Source organism: Myzus persicae, unplaced genomic scaffold (genome assembly GCF_001856785.1).
Source record: "Myzus persicae strain clone G006 unplaced genomic scaffold, MPER_G0061.0, whole genome shotgun sequence".
NCBI lineage: Eukaryota > Metazoa > Arthropoda > Insecta > Hemiptera > Aphididae > Myzus > Myzus persicae.
The window spans coordinates 770,622-793,544 of NW_019104211.1; the positions used below are offsets into that span (position 1 = coordinate 770,622).

Below are 22,923 nucleotides of genomic sequence, written 5' to 3' on the forward strand. Positions count from 1 at the left end.
TGAGTTAAACACAGATGAAATTTAAAAATATGCATTCAACAACTTTCGAGCTATTTAATAATAATAGGTAGGTACCTAAAATATAAACTATATTATCGTCGCGGTCGTTATCCTCGCACAGACGTCGCAATTGTCACATACGTATTCATTTAGCAAGCTCATCGCGACTTATTACTGTGGCTCCAACTTGTGCTGCATCGTCACCGGCACTTGGACGGATGACAATGATCATTGTTTTATTAATTGTTCATAAATTATTTCTTGGGTCTAAGCTTTATGCCGTTGCACGCAGGCGTCAACATGAAATAAATTGCACGATGTAGCCATATGTAGGTAGGAGTGGAGTGACGAACTTGAAATTGTTCAGATGCTAGTATTATGTTTCATACACGATACACTCTCACACTGTACCACCAATGCCTCGATAAAGGCGCATTCGCTGTCATATGTGATACTACCTTTCGTAGTTATTACCAAAATAGTATAGCTTATATTAAATTATCACCTACTAGCCATATGCGTTACTAGACCTTAAAGTTGGGGGACTTCAACCCTAGCTTTTTAGAATAAATTAAGTAAAGTAAGCTCCAAAAAAAAAAAAAACAAGTTACATTGATTTTATTATACTATTTGTATAACACGAATCATAAAAAGAGGAATTAAATATTAAACTATTGACATTTATTATTTTAGTTACAAATTTATGTTTTTAATTAAATTTTCTAAAAATACAAGTGAAAGTTAAAGAATTTATGTTGGTAACATTATAATAATACACTAATAATTACGGTTTAACCCTCCCACTCAATACAAGTAAATTTTTTTTAAATTTCTTTTATGTTTAGAAAATTTGATAAATGTCTTTCAATATCAATAGCTATAATAAACATTATGCTACATTATTAACATTATCTATTTGGTAATATAGTTGAGCTTATATAATTATTTATTGACCCATTGCAGAAAATGTTTGATCGCTAGATGCTGAACTTGTTGGATCAGAAAGTATAGATACTGTAAAATATAGATTTTTTAATACAAAGTTTGAATTAGGTACCATTAAATTTAATTTTGAAATGTATTTGGCTATTTCTTGAAATTTTGATTTATTAGGTTAAGACTTGGCCTTTTGAGATAATTTTTTCAAATGCTTTTAATAATTCAGTCAATCAAAACATTTTTTACACATCTTAAGCATTATTTTTTGATTTTTGTCTAATAAATATTTTACATGTTCCAAATACACATCATACTCAATAAATATTAACTAGTAGTATGGTTATTAAGCATTTTTAAAGATTTTAAGTGCAGTATTAAAGGTTTTTAATGCATTAAATTCATAGCTTTGTATTAATGCTAATTTACTCATTACTATTCATAAGTTACAATGATAATGGTAATCATTACATGCTTGTAAAACATTATAAAAATTAAAAATATTAAAACAAGTTTTAGGCAATAGGTATAATACATCATTAATCGATAAAAATAAAAATTCACAATTCATAGAAATAATATTGTTTATTATTGTTTGATAATTATATTAATTGAGATAGATTTTATAATAATATAGCAGTTAACATTTTTGAATTACATAACAAATTAAAATAAACTAAAAATAAATTTACCCTTAAATATTTTACTGAATATAATTGCCATTTTAGAGACTATGTAAGCTTATAAAATTCATTTGAAATCAAATGAATCATCATAATTTATCATAAAATTGTATTAACATTATATATGTACATGTTTTATTAAAATAAATCTATATTACATACAATATAAATAGATGGATGTTTATTTGGAAAAGTCATCGTTGCAATCAACTTATCACTCAACCATGTCTTGATAAACGAAAAGTAATTTTGTAGTATCCTAAAAAATTGTTATGTCATTTTCATTTAAATAATTACGTTAATAAATTAAATAATAAATATTTAAAAAATGTAGTTCTATATTTATATTAAATTATTAATAAATAATTATGATAGTTACTATTTTCAATTTGAAAATAGAAAATAATAACTTAACTCAGATCAATATTCGAAAAGTATTGTGTAAAGTGCTTCAAAACATAATTATCGAAAAAAGTATTTATAGTTTATTAAATAAATACTAATCATTCAATTAAACGAAAAAACATTTGATTTAATTTTGAAGTGTGTGTAAAGATTGTTATGAAATCAATTATTTAAGAATTAATATAACATAGGTAATGAATAATAATAATTATTAATAAAAGAAATTAAAAATATTTCAGGAACATAAATTGGCAAATTGACAAATAAGTAATAAATAAGTATCAAACGATTTTGCCATGACTTCATACTTGGAAGTTGGGAATAAATTTAATTTATCTTATGATATATTATCAACAGGGTTAGGGACCTATAGCATTTGCATATCTATCATAGGTGATGTGTGAAATTTTATTTTGCTAATTTTTGTATATTTTGTTGATTCTGAATATTTTAGAGGTTTTTTTTTTTGCTATACTGAGGTATATTCAACAATTTCTAACGATTTATGGATAATATTATTGTTAAAAATATATTAATTAAAATTTTGAACGATTAATTACGAAAACCTTCCTGTTTGAAAACATTCAAAAACACCTTAAGTTCAATGCAATCACGGAGGTTAACATTTTATTAACAACAAAAATGTTAGGAAACATTTACCTATATTATATATAATTATATAAATGAGTATTTTTTTTTTTTAGAACATTCAAAACCCAATTTTTAAGAGATTTTATTTTATTTTTTAAAATTCATTAATCTGATTTTTTTTTTTTTTTACACAATATATATACAATCTGTACAATTTTGCACAATTAGCATATTTGATAAGAGTTAAAATATAATACATGAGTACTTGAGTAAGAAGCCACCCACTAATGGCACTTAACTGGAGGTTGTATGAAACTAGCTATATATTTTTTTTTTTTTTTTATTTTTTATTTTTATAATTTTTATATTTGATATTAGTTCCCTAACAAATCACGGCACCATCTCCTTTTTAATCGACGCCTGGGGTTGCCAGGTAATGTTTGGATGGATAGGTTTTTAATGAGTGGGTTATGGTGTGTTTGCAGCCGGGCATGAAAGATTTTGTAGAAACGTATAGCTTCTTCTGTCACAGTTTTTATTGACAGGTCATTATGTATAGTGTAATTCGAAACAAAGGGTGGAGCATTAGTAATTTTTCGAAGAGCAATATTCTGAAATTGCTGAATTTTGTTTGTGTTGGACGTTTTTGCTGTACCCCATAGTTGGAGACCATATGTCCATAGAGGTTTGAGTAATGTTTTATACATAAGAACTTTAATTTTTAAACTGGAGTGTTTGTTATTTGTGAGTAGCGTTCGTAGTCTGCGAATACGGGCGTTTAAAGCAAGTCGTTTTATACGGATATGGCTATTCCAGGTGAGGCGCTTATCCAAGTTAAGTCCAAGATATCTAACTGAGTCAGTTGTGGGAATAAGTATGTTATTTAAATAGACATTTGGACAAATGGAGTTACATAAAGTGAATGTTGTGTGTACTGACTTAGTGGGATTAGGTTTAATGCGCCAATCGGTGTACCATACAGACAATAGGTTGAGATGAGTTTGGAATTAATCTGATTTAAACTGCAAAGTTTTTTTTATATTTATATGAAATAAATCCTTTTATAATGATTTTTTAAGCGTTTTTTTTTCATTTTTAAGTTTATTGGGTCATATATAAGTGCATATTTTAGTGTTTTTTAAATGTTATAAGTACTGAACCCCGGATTATCAATGATACATTTTTGTATAAAATTAATGGGGACTTATTCATAGGCACAAATAAGAGGACCGTGTGTAGCAGCAACTCTAAAAAAGGTTTATACCACCATTTGAAAAACTGAGTAAAATGTTTACCATAAGCAAATCAGTTTTAAGAATACTCTTCTTCGTCATCAAAAGATAAAACTAATTTTTCTGTTCGTTTTTTCTTTTTATTCACTCTATGCTTTTCTTCAGATTGTGGTGTAGTTTTAGCTGGACGTTTGAAGATTATACGCTTAGATAAATCTGCTGGTTTACTGTTTTCTTCTGAAAAATATATCCATAATGTATTTAAATGTTTTAAAATATTTACTATTTAGATTTTGTAGATATTGAAAAGAAAAATAATTTATCAATTAAATGAGTACCTATTTAAAATATACAAAATGTATATTTCAAACATTTTATACCTTGTTCTTTGGCTAATGTCTCTTTGGACGCTTCTTCAGAAGTTAAATCTCCTTCAGTTAATACAACTACAGTAGGGTTGTCATCATCATATGATTCGTCATCTTCATAAGTTGGAAGTTCAATTTTCTAAAAACAAATAAAATATGACACTGTTGAAATATTTTAAGTATATTATGTAGATTATTATTTGTTAATCTTACATATTGATAGTTATTATATTAAATTTTAAAATATAAAAAAAAATTAATAAATTAGGTAGGTGTTAATTTAGTAGGTAGTACCTACTATAAAATGGGGGTAACTCTGGACCATAGAGTAATATAGTAATATAGTAATATTACTCTATGCTCTGGACTTACAGGGTAAATTCGCACCAAACAGTTTTTAATGTATATTGAATTTTTATGGTAGAAATATCATGAGAATTGAGAACATTGTTACAGAATATTATAGGAAGGTATTTTGAAAAAAAAAAATTGCATTGGTTGATACAACTTTTCTTTTTATTTTATTATTATTTTACATTAATTGGGATTTGTTAATTTTTCTTGTTAAAATGTGTTCAATATTAATGTTTAGCATCAAAACTTAAAAAAATAATATGAAATGTAGTGCAGGGTCAACAGCTAAAATGATGCAATCAATTTTCTATGAATTGATATAGGTGTCCAGTGTTCCACCAGCTAAAAAATGACAAATATAATTTTGAGGAGCTTGTCACTATCTTTGGCTGTATTGAACATTAAAAAAAATGTTTGATTAATAGTTTTAAGAAATATTTGAAAAAAATAGTTCATTCTGTAAAATGGGATAACCTTTAGAGTAACCCCATTTTATGGTACTTATAATTAATGGTACTACTAATAAAAACTATTATTTCATATGATTAATAAGTTTTTCTTTATAAAAATACACCTAAACTTCATTATGTACTTTGAAATATTTAGTTTTAAGTAACAAATAATAATAATAATACCCACTTTCGTATCAACTGTAGGTCCTTCTTTATAGTTGGCTTCTTGTTTTAATTTTGTCAAAAATGATGGTTCTCGTGGTTTGATATACGAAATCTTATTTCTTTTTGACATTTCAAACAAATTTTGTTAATATAGAAAATATGATGAGGTACTCGAATTCCTTATTTTGATCACAAATAGCTTCTAAACAAACAACGTTGGTAAGTGTTATTAAATTGAACTTTTCAATTCAAAAACGTGGAACATATACGCCTACCAGAGGACAGAACACAAGTACAAATCTGTTAATAATTTATTACTCGAGTTTAATTAATGAAAAGTAACAGTTAAATATTTTATCTGAAATGGATTATTAAGATTTAAATAGGAACATAACCACAATAGTAAATCAAATAACAGTATAACATACTAACATTTACAATAATAACTACTGTATTAGAACTGTGACACTGTGTAATAACTAATAATTAATAAAATAACTGTAAATCTGAATAGGATTGGTAGTATTCTTAAATTCGTATTGCTATAATAAATTTATATTATTCATGAAGCAAGATTACGGTTTAAGATGGAAACTTAAATATCTTAAACGACTCAAACCAGTCAAACCGTGAGCTGTTAGGAATGAGGATGTTAAGTTATTATTGATATTTGATAAGTTATCATTGATAACATTATCATCACGAACTACAATTTATTATGCCTTGTATTAAAATATTAAATCATGCTCTGGAGTGAACCTATAGATAATATAAAAATACTTTAACTTACTAATATAATATATTATCAAGCAGTGTACCATGCCCGGTTTCAGACCTCAGTCTATGAACAAGAATTAAGATCGCGGCGCCCATAGGTAAGATACTACCAAATGCCCGTGCGCAACAGGCGAATATAATACCTATATAATAGTAATAACAATAATAATATACAATAATTGCTTATAGTAATAGGTATACGTATCCTAATAATATACAACTGACAAACTGTATTACTATATACTATATACATACAATATATTGGGATACGGGCTATACGGCTGCCCCTCCCATACGTCCCATGTCGGCGGTGGCTTCCCACATTCTCAGGAGACAACATTAGAGGTGATTAATTAATATTAAGTAACCATTTACCAATAGTAAACGTGCAACAATGTTATCTGTAATTTCCTTAAGTAGGTATACAATTATACAAAAATTACAAACAGTTATTAATGTTATAGCGTTTCCAAATTTTTTAAGCACTTTTGCAGGAATTTTTTTTCTTATTACAAGGAGTGTAGACCGTTACAGCATTTTTTTTTTATTTTGCGTGTTTAACACTTATTCATATCAAAATGCATATTTGGTTGTATTAGTATTTTAAGTACATTTTTCACGTATTAGGTACGCAATATTTAACAAGAAATTTCTAGAAATCGATTAAATATTATTTTACCAACATTTATTGGTGAACAATTGTCGCCCATTTACATTCAATAAAATTAAGTCACACAACGCAATTGTCCATATAGAATATAGATAAGAGTTAAATATTAAATAATTTGGTTCTTATTTAATCATTAACGCAGTAGGTGTTTGTTGTCCTTTATTGAGATTTTAACAAAAAATTATTGTTTAGTTAATTGACGTAGGTACGCATAAAAATGCACGTGTCCTACGTATGCATTTACAAAATATGCAATTTTTGCTTTGTTTAGTGGCAAACTTAAAAAAGAAGAAGAACTAATAAATAAAAGTAAATACCATACATAAATGTATGTTAATTTTAATTTTCTGGTTTTTTAATGAGAAAACAAAATATTTTTAAGAGCATATTTAAGCATACTTGCATATTATTAAACATATTATAATATGATACATTTTTAGGGTATAAACGCATGAATTGTTGAAGGTTTTTTAGAACATGAAGTTCCTAGAGTCCAGTCCCTTAATCTATTGAAAATACAATTACAAAATGAAGATTTAACATATTTCTCAACTTGCATGGCGTATAAATCAAGTAAAAACGAACCAGTATTATATAATATTTTATATTATTCTTCTTCTTCTTTGGCTTTTTACAGGCCTTTTAGGTCCATTGCCGCAACAACATACTGTCTCCATTCTTCTCTGTTTTGTGCCGTTTCTTCGGCATTCCTTATTCCCAACATCTTTAGGTCTTCTTTTATTCTATCAACCCATCTCTGTCTAGGACGTCCTCTGGGCCTCTTTGCGTTTGGTTTCCATGCGGTTATTTGTCCGATTAGTCCTTTTGATCTCCATACATGCCCAGCCCATCCTATTCGTGCGCTTTTCAAGATCCCAGTAATATTGGGTTCGTTATATAATTCCTCTAAATTTTTATTGCTACGTATTTCATATTCTCCTTCATTGTTTTTGTTTGGGCCAAATATCTTTCTCAATATCTTTCTCTCAAATACTTCTAACTTTTTTTCATCTGACTTTTTATATTATTATAATATAATATTTTTATTCGATAAATACGTATGTGCATAGTGTTCTATTTAATATGTTTGGCCCAGTTAATATTTTGAGTTTGACATGGCTGCCCTAGAGCCTAGACCTTAACTCTACTTACGCCAGTAAAATTGCATAGGTACTATCAATTATCAATTTATCATCCGTTCAAATTCAAATAAATTTATTATGTTATGCCTGCGGTTCTGCCGCAACGTCGCGACGAGTTCATGCAATTTAGTATTGAGATATTTGACAGTATAATCCCACTTACTGCAGTTGTAGGCACACTGCAGTACTGCACACACGACACATTTCCATAGTCTCACAAAATATTGTACCAGAAACCACTGATACGAAAGGTCGGCGGTTGAACATTGTACTTTATTCTGTGGTTGTACCTTATTGTTCTTTTTGTTGTTTATTATTTTTATTTTTCCGTGATTCCTAGAAGTATTTGTTGCGAGCTCTTGATTGAATTTTTGCGAATTTTGCGAGTGAGTATGCTACTGTTTGGCAGGGTTTTAAGTGGGAAAAAAATCTGGAGGGGACTAATATCTCCACATAGTTTTAAGCGTTCCATGTATAATTATTAATTTTATGTATAATGTATAATGTATAAAATCCTAATTTGTTAAAGGGGACACTTTTTAACCGCCGTTAGAGGTAGGGGAACCGAGTCCTGCGTTTCCCCACTTTAACCCCTGCTGTTTGGTAGTTTTGAATTTTTGAAAACGTTACATTTATCATTTGATCAGAGCCACTCACTGCCGTAATTGTTTAATATTATGTCAAACGAATGCACTATAATAATATTTTGTTGTTATAAATTTAGTAAACTTGTGTTTAAAAAAAATTACACTGAAAAATGGCCGGTTGTGTCGATCAATTGTCTGATGCAATGGGTGCTTTGTCTTTCAACGATAATCACTGGAATGAACTCGGATTGGAAGACAGCATTCGTATGCAGCTAAGAAAAATTGAAAATGATTATGAAAGTATTTTTTCATGGGACATCCAACAATTAACAGGTGTCAATCAAAATCTTATGATGAACCTCATCGATAAGATTCGCGAAAAACAAGAAATGATCATGGACAAAGATGATGAATTCAATTTAAATAGGTAACTGTTAGAGATTGCTTATGTAAAACTTAATCCCTCTATGTTATTATTTTAATAATAAATAAAAACTCATAGGTATCAGAATAATATTTAGGTTCACACAAAGCAAAATTAATTAATTTTGCTATGGGTTCACTTTGGTCTATATTAATTTTATAAATCGCTGTAAATGATTTATTTTAGGTGCCTAAATAGTATATAGCATAGGAAACTGTACTATTTTATAAACCAAACTGTTTGCACACAGCGACCATAGCAAAGTGGGTAATCGAGACACAGCCGCCCTGAGGGAGTGGACAACATATGACAAAAATATGATAGTAAACTATTAATTAATTGTTATTTTCATGATATGCTTCTTTATTTGACATAAACTTGCCATAGACTTGTGAGCCTTTATTGGTTTTTTTGTGCGTGGATAGAAAATTAGGCTTGCCTTTGAACAATTTGAAGTTTGCCATGCAACTATTTTCACTTTATAAATATAAATGTAGATAAAATATCTAAAGTGAAACTATTTTATTTTTTAGATTTTATTTGCAATTAGTAGCTAGTTATGAACTTTACATTAGCAAAAGTTATCAGGAATCATACTTGGAAATTGAAAGAGTTCTTAAATTGATGGAAACCTGTAAATTTGATGAGTCTAATGAACAGTACTCTGATGCTTACTACCATATTGCTCACGCCACTAATGCTTATATTGCATTAACATTGAAAATTGATTCAGAAAAGGTAAATTTTAATAATTTCTTGTTTTACAGTACAAAAAGTACATATATTGAGTAATCTATAATAAGGAAATTTTTTATTCATGATTATAATAACCATCATCAGTATCATATATATGCATACAAAAAGCCTATAATGTATTAATACAATGTAAATATTAAAAATTATATTCATATTCATACAGCAATTATTTTTACATTTTTACAAAGTACCTAATTTGCTTAAATAATTTGTATTTTACGTGTATACCAATTTAATTAATTTAATAATCTTGTATTGACGAAATGTAAAGACTATTATGCTATATTTTTTAAACTCTGTATTAAATCATGTAATCAACTAACTAAAAGTAGTCCAGTAAAATTCTGAATTAGACTAACTAGATTAATTAAATATAATAATTTTTTTCTTTTCCTATGACCTATGTTTACATAGAATTAAATAAACTACTGTAGTAGTGTATTAAATTATATAGAAAATGTACTACCTATTATCGAATATTATGTCACTTTTAATATCCGTCTACTAGGATAAGGTTTATGTGGTAAACACTATCACCATGAGCGGATAGGTAAATTTTTTTTACTGGGATATATTTACTAGGGCCACATATACCTAGCACCTATGTATTGTATATAAAAAATATTTAACCTTTTGAGTTTTATCGTTGGAATATTTACTTAACAAATCTGAATCCATTCTTTTTATTTTTGAAGCCCTACTTTTGACATTTCGTTTACACATAATTAATAATTATTATTTATATTATAATTTAATAAATTAAAACACAATTAGCAAAAAGCCACTGTCACAATAGCCAATAGGAAAAGTAAAATAAAAGTAATAACACCTGATGAATTTTTAAATAATACCATAGAGCATGGAGTTAGAATAGGTAAATTATATTATTGTACTTGCGTACTTTATAGCTTATACTTTTTATTAATGTTGATGTAAGAGAAAATAATATTTTAGACATTCACATTTATACGGATTGTTTAAAAATAGAACAAATCAAATTTATTACGATACAAAGACATTTAGGTATTTAAACGTAGATAGTAGATTTAACATACTTAGCTCTTTTTAATCAAAAAATTAAATATTATTATGGTTGTTTATTTTTGTTATTTGAACATTGATTATATTTATTTATATTTACATTGTATACATTATTTACTTTTAACACAATAGTAAATACAACAAATACAATTGCATTTATACGGGTATCGATAGGTTTAAACTGAGGCCCCTTGGCCCTAATGGAGTAATACTGTACAGCCGCCAGGGCGCCAGCCAGTATTATAAAGATTTACTTTTATATAATTGTTATTTTTTTTGTTTTTTGGGATTGGGGCCTCTGAGTATAATATTGATAGGGGCCTACCGGGAAAATCCCAATTTTATCCGCCCATAGTCTATCACTAGCATGGATATTATCTATGATTACTAGCTTATATTCTTCTATCACTGTTTCAGTTACAAAAAGTATGTATGAATACCTAAATGTGTTTTATTATGATTATTTTAAAACATAGGCTATTCAAATCATAGCAAACCTGTAATACATACTTTATTTTGGCTTTAGTTTTTTGGTGTTTATATTTCATTAATACTAGCTAAAATAGATTTTGGGTTTTGAATTTTTATGAATTAAATAGGATTTTATGTCAATTCAGGTACAAAGCCTCCCTCTTAAAATAATTTTTAATCTTAAGGTGGAGTTTGTGTATTAAACTATTTTGTATGGAATATCCGCACAATAATTATTATTAAATATCATATTATATAGATCCAATTCAAACATTAAATCCTAAACAACCCATGAGTTTTAAAAATATATTAGGTACACATCATATAAGTCAATTAATTAATATGGTATGTAATGAGACAATTGTTAAAATTATATTTGTTAAAATCATTAAAGTAATGCCTTTTTATTTTTTAGTTACTGAGAAATATTAAACAAATCAATAGTTTTAACCGAGCCGAAAAGTCTGCAATTTGTGCTGTGAAAGCTAGAATTTTTATGGAATATCCACCAAAAGGAAATGATATTGCTTTAAAATTTGCTGATCGAGCTCGTATCCTTCATTCTACTGAACCTGAATGGATAATCATTTGGTTAAAAGCTAAAGGACGAGTCAGACGTTATTACTCACAATTTAAAATGCCGGAGGATGATGAAATGGATGGTGCAGAAATGTTATGCTCTACAAAACCTAATCCTCGGCATTTAATTCAAGCCTCTAAACTTTATATGGAAGCAGCATTTGTTAATAAATTAAAAAACAACCAAGTTGAATCAAAAAAATTTTATAAGATTTCATCTGATTTAACCTAGTAAGTAGTTGTTCTATACAAGTATCAACAAAAAGGTATTGATGAGTTACAAAAAATAATGATAACATTAACTGATCTAAATTATAATTTTTCAAAAAATAACTTGTATTTTGGGATTAATTCATTTTTAACCATCATTATACAATCAAATAATTTTTTTTTTGTTATTTTGTTCACAATCCCTTTTGTTTTTAATTTTATTTTACTTATTTATTTATTTTAATTAAACAATTGTATATTTGCATGTTTGGTTTTTTATAGCAAATCAGTTGAATTAGCCAAAGACAATACAAAACAACTTTATTCTTGTCTACTCACATGTATCGATTATCCTAAAGAGTTATTATCAAAATCTATGATGGACAATATAATTACAAAACTGTCAAATGTTGAAAATAGCCGTGTGGATCAAGTACTAGGCAAATATTATTTAAAACACGAAAAAGTACAATATTTGTTAATTTATTGTTATTGGGAGAAAAAAAAATTATGCAATTTTTTGGTTTTATTTCAGAATTATGAAAAGGCAAAAATTCATTTGTCTCGCGGAATGGCTGCTGGTCATTTTGGTAGTTCATTGCAGTTAATAAAAGTAGAGTGCCTGTTACAACCTGTTGATAAATTTCCTCTTGTAAAGACTTTAAATATGATGTATGATGTTTTTCCAAGTCCAAAAAGGAGGCTTGTTATTTTATCACAAATATTGATATATTACAATTATTTTGAAAATAATCCAAAAGAAATGATGCGCTTCCTAAAAATGTACATTGATCAAGATATTGATGATACATTTAAAAAACGCCATTTAATTGTAAGTTATTCAAATTCTTATGTATCAACTCTTCAAGGGATGCTTAAATTTTTAGGAAGCTTCTTATTTCTATGTTTTCAAGTTATTAATTACTATACACATTTTTGAAATTTTAAATGTGCAGTTTAATTAGTTAAATACACAGACCCCTTATAGTTAAAGTTTTGATATCTTATAAAATGTAGATGTATTGTAATATATTGATGTCATGTAATTTATGGTGATATGAGATTTCTAAAATGGTTTTTATTTTAAATGATCAGTAATTAGAAGTTAGGTCATTTTTTAAATATTAATTTTTTTTTTGTTAAAATATTTTTCTTGAATGTATAGAATTAGGTAAAAGTCAAAACAAAGAATACAATTTTGTATCACATCATTAATTATCTGCATTGGTGTTCTCCGGGGATAAATAATACAGAGATAAGCAATCAACTGAAAATAACACAGTTTTGTTTAAAAACATTATGTAGGTTTACATTACATTTCAATAAAAAAGTATAGGTATTCATTGTAAATTTATAATACATTAATAATATGAAAAAATCATGTATTTAGATATAAAATTCCAAGGGTTTCGATGATTTCACCATTAAATGGATCCTCTTAGAGTTATCCTTGTGAAAATGCGTCTATAATTAAAAAATGTAAAATAAAAAATCAACTTGAATCAAATTAATGAAAAAAAATGGAAAGAGGATACTTATGCCACTTATGACACTTCTGCATAGATAGGTTGATACTGTCTATATAAATTAATTGTTTAATTTTTGTTCCTATTGTGTGTTATAGTAATACAATTATAATTTTTGATTTTAGTTTGCTCATCCATTATTCCAAGTTAACGGATTCAGACCAAAACAATTTTTAAATGTTCTACTTAAGGAAGTAAAAGAACTAGTGAATAAGAAGAACACATTGGACTGGACTTTAGAAGAAAAAAAAATGATTGACAACACATTGGATCAGTTGAATAAAATATCAAAATTACATTTTTATGATAATCAATATAATGATAATATTAAAAGCACTTTTCATACCAAAAATGAAGCCAATTCAAATAGAGGATATCATAATAATAAACCATATAATAATAGAAAAAATGAATCTTGGCGAAAACAAAAGGTTGATTTGTCAGGAAATGAGTCTAAGAGTAGTCGTCAGCACCATTTTGCTTCAAAACACATAAATCAGGATAAGTTTTTAGAAAAACATATGGACATAAACATAAAACCTTCAACAAGTCAACATAAAGTAATTGAAAACAATATTAAATTACCTGTAAAAACGCCTATTGAGCCAATAAACAGTTTGAATAATTCGGATAGTATTGAAACAAAGCTAAAAAAGTTTGATAATAAATTTAGTTCATTGGGCGATTTACATGTTGTTTCATTAGAAAACAACTCTATCAATAAACCAATCAGTAGTAGGACACATGGCAGAGGTAGTAATAGATATGGTGGTTATAAACCAAGTTGGCGAAACCAACCAGATGACTCTCAACATCAGGACAACTTTGAAATATTTCACAACCGTGGGATTAATTCTCAACAATCACAAAGATATAAAAACGAGTATCCAAAAAATCAACATCATGGAAACCAACCCAATACATAAATTTGGCAATCATCCACTCTCTAGTGGATCATTCAAAAAAGATATTGGTGATACTGAGAGTTTAATTTAATCAAAACTTAATTTTACATACAATTTATAAACAATTGATTTGCATTTTATTTAAACTAATAAAGTTGTACAATATTCATGTACCTACTATTACTCTTTTCTACATTATAATCAATATATTATTAATTTAATTAATTACTTATATTTTTATTTTCTATGTTATTTGTGAATTTTTTTTGTTTTGACAATTGTCGTATTAAATTTATAAAGTAATAAATCATTAAATAATTTAAATGGCTTACATTTTTTTAACAATTAACTATGTTATTTTCATTGTACCTATTTGAAAAATGTGTTGTACTAAAATCCTTAAATGATAATTTTAAAATACACTGAATGCAAATTGTCTTATCAATGAACTGCTAATATTTTTAAATTTATAGTCTGAAACAAAATAAAGAATTAACAAGGTTGAAATATTACCCTTAAAGGATAATGAACTAATTTTTCTAACTAATTAACTATTTTTTTCTGTGGTTTTATTTCTGAGTACTTAAATCTCATGCTACTTGACATATTCACTCATCAAAACTTAAACTGCTTGGTTATAAATAATTATATTTATATTTATATAACTACACTGGAAGAAAAGTATTCTACATCAGGTTATAGATAATACTAAAAAGTATAGGCAATTGCCGATTTTTCATTATACAAATAATAAAACATCATTACTATAAAATGTAAAAATAAAATAACTTTTCTAAAATGTAAAGAACTTCAAACCATGTACAAGCTTAAGCCCTACAATTAAATTTTAATATTAATTTAATATTGATTAACTTTAATAGATTAAAGATGGTAATAGGAAAGAAAATGTACTACAGTATTAACAGACTAGCATTGACCATTAAGTACCTAACTATTTATTTCATAGTCCCTTTGGTAGATCTTGTAGTTTGCATGAAAATAAATCTAGTTGGTATGTATCTTGAGAAGTCAAAAGTTAAAAATGACTAGAACTTTTCTTAATAATTGGGAATAAAACAAAAAACAATTTTAGGAAAATATAAACACAATACGCTAAATCCAAAATTGAGGTACAAATTAGGGAGATATTAGATGTTTAAACAAAGAAAAACAATTCCAATTATTTTTTGGCACTATAAATATATTTCATGGGACTTCAAACTTTTAGGTATAATTGTATTATAATTTATAAAGGCACACAACGTTTTCAAAATACTAATTTTAAGGTATATGGCATTAATTCACATAATATGGTCCATTGATTGTTATGATTTCAATTAAAAATTAATCAAATAATAAGTATTAAGAACAATCAATTATTTAAAAATAAAAATAAATGCTCACTCGTGGTATAGACTTAAAAGTTAATTAAGTATAAATTACTAATAAGTAAAATAATAAATTATATAATACCTACTATTATAATAACTAAATATTAATGATATAATAAATTCAATGTTTACGTAAAAAATTTAATCAGCTTATTGTAATAGGTAATTGATCTGGTAAATGTTTAAAAAAAATCTAATATACATTAAAATTCTTAATTTAAGTATTTAGGTACCACTTATTTAAATTATAAAAACATAATGTATTGCTATTCAAATTACTCAAATAAATCTGACGAAAATTCATCAAACGAAGATGTAAGTATTTAGCCTCGTTTATATGTATTTATAAGGTAAATCATATTAGATATTGAGGGGAGCGATGAATGTATTGATTTTACAATGATGTGTGTTTTTTAATATTTTTTTTTTTTGTGTCTGTTATCACGTTTTGGGACACTAAAAGTGCTTTGATTTTTATTAACAGCATCTTTTATGATAGAAAATTGAATCTAGTTGATACTTTGAGGGGTCAAAAATAAAAAAATCCTAATAGTTTTCAATAGTGGCAGGAAAAACAAATAAAAAATTTAAGGAAAGCGAGAATTTTTATGGGAAATCGATTTTCGACAAAATCCAAATTTTCACTGAATATATTTTATATTCGCATTTTCTATACATCATCAAATTTTCAGAATATTTTGACTCGTGTTAAACTATTTATAGTCATAAAAAATGTTCGATTTTTATTTTTTATAAACTCATGTCGATAAAACAATTTTTGCTCTGTAAAAAACCTTGGAAATGTAATACAAGGTTTCTCATAACTTTCGTTAGTGTAAATTAAAACAAAAGTAGAGCGTAAATTCACAATTTTTTTTCTATGAGCGTTTGAATTTTTTGACAAAATTGGTAAAAATCACGAAAATCAGAAAATTATTTTGAGCTAGAAATTCACAACAATTTTTTTTTATATCTAAGATTTAAAAATTTAATACAAGATTCCTTGTAAGATTTTCTACTTTTATCAAAAAAAAAAAAAAAAATCTAACGGAAAGTCAAATTGAATTTTTATGAGCGTTTGAGGTTTACAACATTGGATTTTTCGATTTTTTTACTTTATTGTAACTCAAAAATGAATAACTGTAGGGACTTGAAATTTATACCATATTTGTTTATTTTATTAATTCAAATACTTGATAACATTTTTAAAATATTTTACTCGTTTTGAGCTATTTACGGACATTTTCAACTTTCAATTTTTTTTGGTTTTTTTTCTATAAATAATAAAATTGTATCTGTTGGGTCAAAAAGAGAAGAAATTTAATACAGGGCTCTTGATATATTGTTACAATATCAGTTGAAAAATACTAAAAATACATTGTCACTTTTTTGCAGCTTAATAATCATTTAAAGTTCAAATGTTGACAAAATATATTAAATTTAAAAAATGATTTTGTTGTTAAAAATGTATTAAATGTTCAACTTCTATAGGTAAGGATTGAAAATTTAAAACAAGGTTCTACTTAAAGAGTTAATTCTGTGACTAAAAAATCTAAAAATAAACATAAGCACAGCTTTTTTTTATATTTTAATTCAAATTTAGACGAAATTACTATTATTATGTACCTAATATTATCACAAAGAATAACGATTTTAGTCATTTTGTTGAATTTCGGTTCCAAAACATCCCAATTTTACATAAGCATATATAATATTTTTCCAGCATCACTGATAATTTAAGAATAATATTAATTCAACTTATCGGCTACCGTATTAATAATAATAGATATAACAATATAAAATATTCTGGACTGACATAGGTAGCTACCGTCTCCGCTCAGAATGGTTTTTCGTATACTATGATATTGGATGATTGATTTTAAAACTTACAGCAGAGCGACATCTATTGCTACTTATCCTCTTTTTAATTCTTAATTGAGTTAATATTATTATTATTTAAATTCAAAATTAATGATAAAAATCCCTCAGAAATAATTGAACTAATTTAAAAATAATATTACCTGTACTAATATAGTATAAGATGTTATTAATTAATTATTAATATATCATCTAACGACCTAACGTAAAATATATTTTTTTTATATTATTAAAAAAAATTTACAATCTATACCTTAGGCACAATGAGTAAATGTGATACAGAGTAGATATATAAGGTATCAAAACATATTAATATTAATTATAATAACAGTTTACAATAAATTATATAGTACATGTTACGTTTGATGAGAGCAGCCACCAATTGACCAATTAATGACACTAACTTAAAATATAGATATAAATTTCAAGATACCTGTTTAAAAATTGTTCCGTGCAAATTTAACTATTCTCAATTGGCGATTAACGATAAACGATATCATAAGGAGTACGGACAATATTACAACTGACAAGGATTAAGATTGATAAATTGTTAAATAATAATAATAATATTTTGTCGGAATAATTTTGTAATAATAATGTATTAATGTAATAATATCACAAATTACAATAATGTATAATAATTAATATTATAATCGAGGCACAAAAAACTATTTAATTAAATATCTAAAGAAGGTACAAATAGTGTAAAACCATACTTGAATTTTCTATACGCGGAGAGCTAACATTACGATACCTACACACATTTTTTTGTTTTTACTAAGATCACCCTTGAAACATAGGCCGTTGGGTGTAGGGTGATACTGATACAACGTACAGTAGGGGTTTTTTGTATAGGCTTAGTAGGTTTTTTTTATGATGGTAGGGGGTAACAAGTGTTTTGTGTATGTGTGGCAAGGATTTGTTGGTAAAAACCCCTGGTGGTCACCCATCCAGGAGCTAGTAACCCCAGCCGGTACGTTCACTCGGAGCGTTCCGCAGATTGAGCTCACTACCACACCTCACTAAGCCACTTATACACACATATTATATGTATAAATATTAATTCATATATTTATTTTATATTATTTTAAGTAAATTATTCAGAACCTCTGTACTTTGTACACAATGGTATAGAGCATTTATTTTGTTCTGCACGCCACAATTGTTTGTATATAATATATAAATATTTTTTATATCTGGAGAGAGTGCCTATATTTTTAAGAAAATTATCCGTTTATAAAATACGTCTCCGGTCTCCACATTGAATGAGTGACAATGACATATTTTGTTGAAAATCGAAACTCAATAATTTATTGTAATGAATAATGATATATGCTCGCACATCATTATAACAATTCAATTCAATATAAATAAATAACGGCCAGACTGTCGCACTTAGAAATCGGAATACTCCAGACCCCAATAAATCACTTTCACAGACAAAAATAGTCACTTATATTACACGATCACGGATTAAGAAATCGACACGTACCTATGTTTGCAACGGTTAAGTGTACCTAGGGCGGGGGCTTTCTGACATACCGCCAGAGAAAAGGTATGGTAAACAAAAGTCCTTGTGACCTTGTCGCAGAAGAGAAATCTACCTCTCGAATCCAAAAAACGACCCTTTGATGAAGCCGCCTATTACTCTCTGATCAACACAACTGGATCGTCCCTTTGCCAGTGCATGGGCACCGCCAAACAGAGTAACAACCTCTCTGTACCGAATCCTACGAGAGACACAACTGGATTCCTTATGACGAGCAATAATCAGTGTGTTTTATTAATTTGATTCTAGTATTTTGAGTAATTAATTTGTGTCACCTAAAACTTCTATAGCCTACAGTATAACCCAGAGACAGTTATACGAGTCAGGTAAGACATTTAATATAAAGTATATTGTTATTGATTACTTTATATTGCATTATATTTACATACCTATTACATTTATATTGTACAGTGTAGGTATTTGATGAAATTCTCGAATACACGATCTCGAGAGCCCTAAGAACACCTGGAGGAAGGTAAAAACGTATTACGTAATTGCAATACTTGCATCTTTTTCTGGTATTATTCTCCAGCACTTATACGTGTAGAGAATCATACAGATTCTTAAAGTTAACATACGATTTTAATATTAACGTAGGCAGGAGCCTTATTTTTGTTTATTCTACTTTTTGCGTTATTACAATTATATAATTTATTTAACCTTATTAAATCCCCTACTTTCCCTTCTCATCGTCCTTATAAATAAATTCTCAATGTAGGTATAACTGTATAAGTAAATAGTAAAATAATAGCTTTGTCAAGCTGTCTTAACCATAAGTGATATAATCACAGAATACAATTATAATATGTACCTACTAATATTATAGTATCATATAGGTAATTGAATTATTCAAATCCTTGAACGTTTATTAAATTGTTGAATCATAATACTAATTACAATGTATACCATTATCTAGTTTCTAGTCTATATGGCTATATTTTATGCGTTGAGTTAGTCGAAATGTGTTTTCCGTAATTTCTGCTGCTCAGTCATAGTCCAAACAGATTATTTATAATTTAATGTATTTATTACCTAGATAAACATAATATATAAACACAGATAAGCATAGTATTCCACATCGGTTTTTACAAGCATCGTTAAGAGGACGTAATACTGGTATTTGTTGTCTCCGTCATACCAGTGCGCAATATAGCAAAATTTATTACACTCGGCAGAACACTTGTAGCTCCTTTAGTTTAAAAATTAGAGTGAATCGACCTATTATGAAACTTGATGATAAGAACATAGTCTGTGTTTGTACGTAGTTTTTTTGCGATAATTCAATTTTTAAGTGAGTTATGACCATTTTTAATTTACCGTATATTATATACATATAACTTGCTAAACAATTGAACTATCGTAAAAAACCAACGTACAAAACAGATGATGTTCTTACCATCAAGTTCCAAAATAGGTCAATTCACTCTAATTTTTAAACTAAATGAGCTACAAGTATTCTGCTGAGCGTAAATTTGCTATATTGTGCACTGGTATGACGGAGACAACAAATACCAGTATTACGTCCTCTGAACGATGCTTGTAAAAACCGATGTGGAATTTTACGGTCTGAGTTTAACCTTAAATGATAAATAATTATCAAATAACTTCAGTATTAAATTAGTAAATTACCACAAAACGTCATTAATTGCTCTGCATTGTGATTAGTGGTTGTCCGAAACGCGCCGTTTTATCAGTAATTATCATGTCTTATATTTTATATTTTATTCTCTCACTCGTTTGACTTCTTGACCACTGTTCCTTCTACCTTCCCGCCACAGCGATAATGAAGTATTTGACCTATGTGGCTACGTCCAGAGTCCATGTTTTTTGTGTAATACCACAGAACATTCATTGAATCACCGAACTAAACGAAGTCCGTTTTTATCTATTGCCCAATTTATATTATATAATATATTATTTGTGCCCGAAACTCCGAGCAGTCATCACTCCGCAGTGTGCATTCGTCAACCGACTCGTCGGCCGTCGGCGTCAAGACGGTGAGAGTCCAACATTGTTGTTCTCGAACTTTCATGTGCCATTGCTCCATCACACTCAACACACTCATAGTTTATGCTCCCTTGCTAATTTCTCTTCTAAAACTCTCTTCACAATTTCAGTTTAAAGTTGTTTATATTTTACAATTCATCTTAGGGTTTCACATATAAAAATTACAATCAATTTTTTGCTCACATTTTGTCGGGCGAGACGGCGCCATCTGTTGTCACGACGGTCGCACCTAACCCGCCAGCTTGTACAGGCGTACAGCTCGATCTTTTGTCGCCGTTCAAAACCACGTTGTTTGGTTCGTTTTCACTCTTCTGTCTTCGTCAGACTTCTAGTGACTACAGCCAATGGTGGTTGCCAAAAAACGTGACTAGAGGGTAGTGCATATTCTTGCACGATCTCGTGTACGTCGAGTTGTTAGGTTAGTGTGAGTACTTGCAGAAATAATTTATTAATATTATAATGATATACATGTCCACAGCACCAGTTCAATGTTTAACTAGTTCAACGTTCAACCAATTCAATGTTCATCCAGTTGAAAATAATGGCTGTGATTTGTGAAAGGTGAGTCTCAATGAATGACTTGAGTGTTATGGGTTTATAGTTTGCTCCCAATCTTCCTAGGAAATAGAAATAGTCCACACCTAAAGTAAGGGGAAGAGAGACTCAAAGAAATATGAGACTGGTGGCAACCTTATTAAAAGAGATACCAGCTAGTAGGTATGTCATAGTTTATAAGCCAAATATTATTTACATTGTGATGTTTTAGAAGTTGAGAGTTTGAGTATGATTTAATGAAATACAATTGATTGGATTTAGAATATGCACTTTCTTTACTTTGCTTAAATTTTTAAATAAAAATTAAATGTATACCTATTATTATCTATATGAATATCTGATATAGTGAGTTAAGGTTTTATATAAGTTATTTATTTGGATTTACCTATGTATAATTTGTTGCATTTATTTATTACGAGATTTATTTTTATAATTTATTTGAATTTTATATTATTATTTATTTATGTAGACAATTTTATTGTTCTATATATCAAGGACTAGCTGATCCCATGCACTTTGTTGCTCGTTTAAAATGCCATCTTTATATAAGCGACTTGGTGGTGATAATGTGAGCATTATATTTTCAGGTGAACTAGGTGAATACTATATTACTGTCCATAGAACTTCATTCCATAATAAACCTTAAAATATGCATGCATTTATGCCCTTAAAAATGATCATATATGCTATAAAAATATGCAAAAATGCTAAAATATGCTCTAAAACTGTTTTTATTTTTCGTTAAAAACTCAAAAAACCTACAAATTTATAAAGTTACACTGTTGTTTTCATTTCTTCTTTATGAGCACTAACTCTAACTCCACAAAGTTTACAAAATAGTACTGATTCAACAATTAAAAACACAGAACTACCGGATTCTGAAACCATTGACTGTAAGCAGCTACATATATTTGTTTTTACTTTGGACATTTTAAACTTAATCTTTAAATAAACAATGTGAACAGACGAACTAGGTAAATTAAAAAAAAACACATACGAATATGCAATACGATAGACAAACTATACTGACGCAAGACGAAAACACATATTATACAAATAGACAAATTGACATCGATTGACCGTTTTCGGCGTATTTATTATTGACCGATTTTGTTTCTCACAACACACAAATAATTAGGAAATCACAAAGTATAGATTATATAATAATTTTTTATCTATTTTTTTTTCCAATTTCAAGAAAATTCATATTAAATGTTGTATAGTACATATGTATAATATATTATTCTCTGCCGAGTATTGTTTAAATTT

At 27.6% G+C, this 22,923-nt stretch overlaps 2 protein-coding genes and 1 long non-coding RNA gene across 15 annotated transcripts; 2 read left to right on the plus strand and 1 right to left on the minus strand.

The window, feature by feature from the left end:
- Positions 1-1,801: 1,801 nt before the first annotated feature.
- LOC111040048 (uncharacterized protein KIAA1143 homolog) lies at positions 1,802-6,138 on the minus strand. Of its 3 annotated transcripts, none has more exons than XM_022323751.1 (5): positions 5,977-6,138; positions 5,209-5,388; positions 4,228-4,354; positions 3,911-4,084; positions 1,802-1,878 (listed from the first exon to the last, which is right to left on the minus strand). In XM_022323751.1, the coding sequence occupies exons 2-4, from the start codon at positions 5,314-5,316 to the stop codon at positions 3,927-3,929; spliced, it is 393 nt and encodes a 130-aa protein (XP_022179443.1). In that variant the 5' UTR covers positions 5,317-5,388; positions 5,977-6,138; the 3' UTR covers positions 1,802-1,878; positions 3,911-3,926. The 3 variants fall into 3 exon arrangements, with proteins under 3 accessions (XP_022179443.1, XP_022179441.1, XP_022179444.1); XM_022323749.1 differs by lacking the exon at positions 5,977-6,138 and adding an exon at positions 5,619-5,812; XM_022323752.1 differs by lacking the exon at positions 5,977-6,138 and adding an exon at positions 5,462-5,589.
- On the plus strand, positions 5,936-14,580 carry LOC111040046. Of its 11 annotated transcripts, none has more exons than XM_022323739.1 (8): positions 5,936-6,061; positions 6,153-6,308; positions 7,074-8,789; positions 9,320-9,524; positions 11,470-11,864; positions 12,126-12,309; positions 12,379-12,675; positions 13,495-14,295. In XM_022323739.1, the coding sequence occupies exons 3-8, from the start codon at positions 8,533-8,535 to the stop codon at positions 14,293-14,295; spliced, it is 2,139 nt and encodes a 712-aa protein (XP_022179431.1). In that variant the 5' UTR covers positions 5,936-6,061; positions 6,153-6,308; positions 7,074-8,532. The 11 variants fall into 11 exon arrangements, with proteins under 11 accessions (XP_022179431.1, XP_022179438.1, XP_022179434.1 ...); XM_022323746.1 differs by having other exon boundaries at positions 8,500-8,789; XM_022323742.1 differs by lacking the exon at positions 6,153-6,308 and having other exon boundaries at positions 7,074-8,436; positions 8,500-8,789.
- A 6,030-nt stretch (positions 14,581-20,610) lies between these two features.
- On the plus strand, positions 20,611-21,661 carry LOC111040076. Its single transcript, XR_002605171.1, has 2 exons — positions 20,611-21,517; positions 21,578-21,661. It is a non-coding gene; the product is annotated as an uncharacterized LOC111040076 (long non-coding RNA).
- Positions 21,662-22,923: the final 1,262 nt, after the last annotated feature.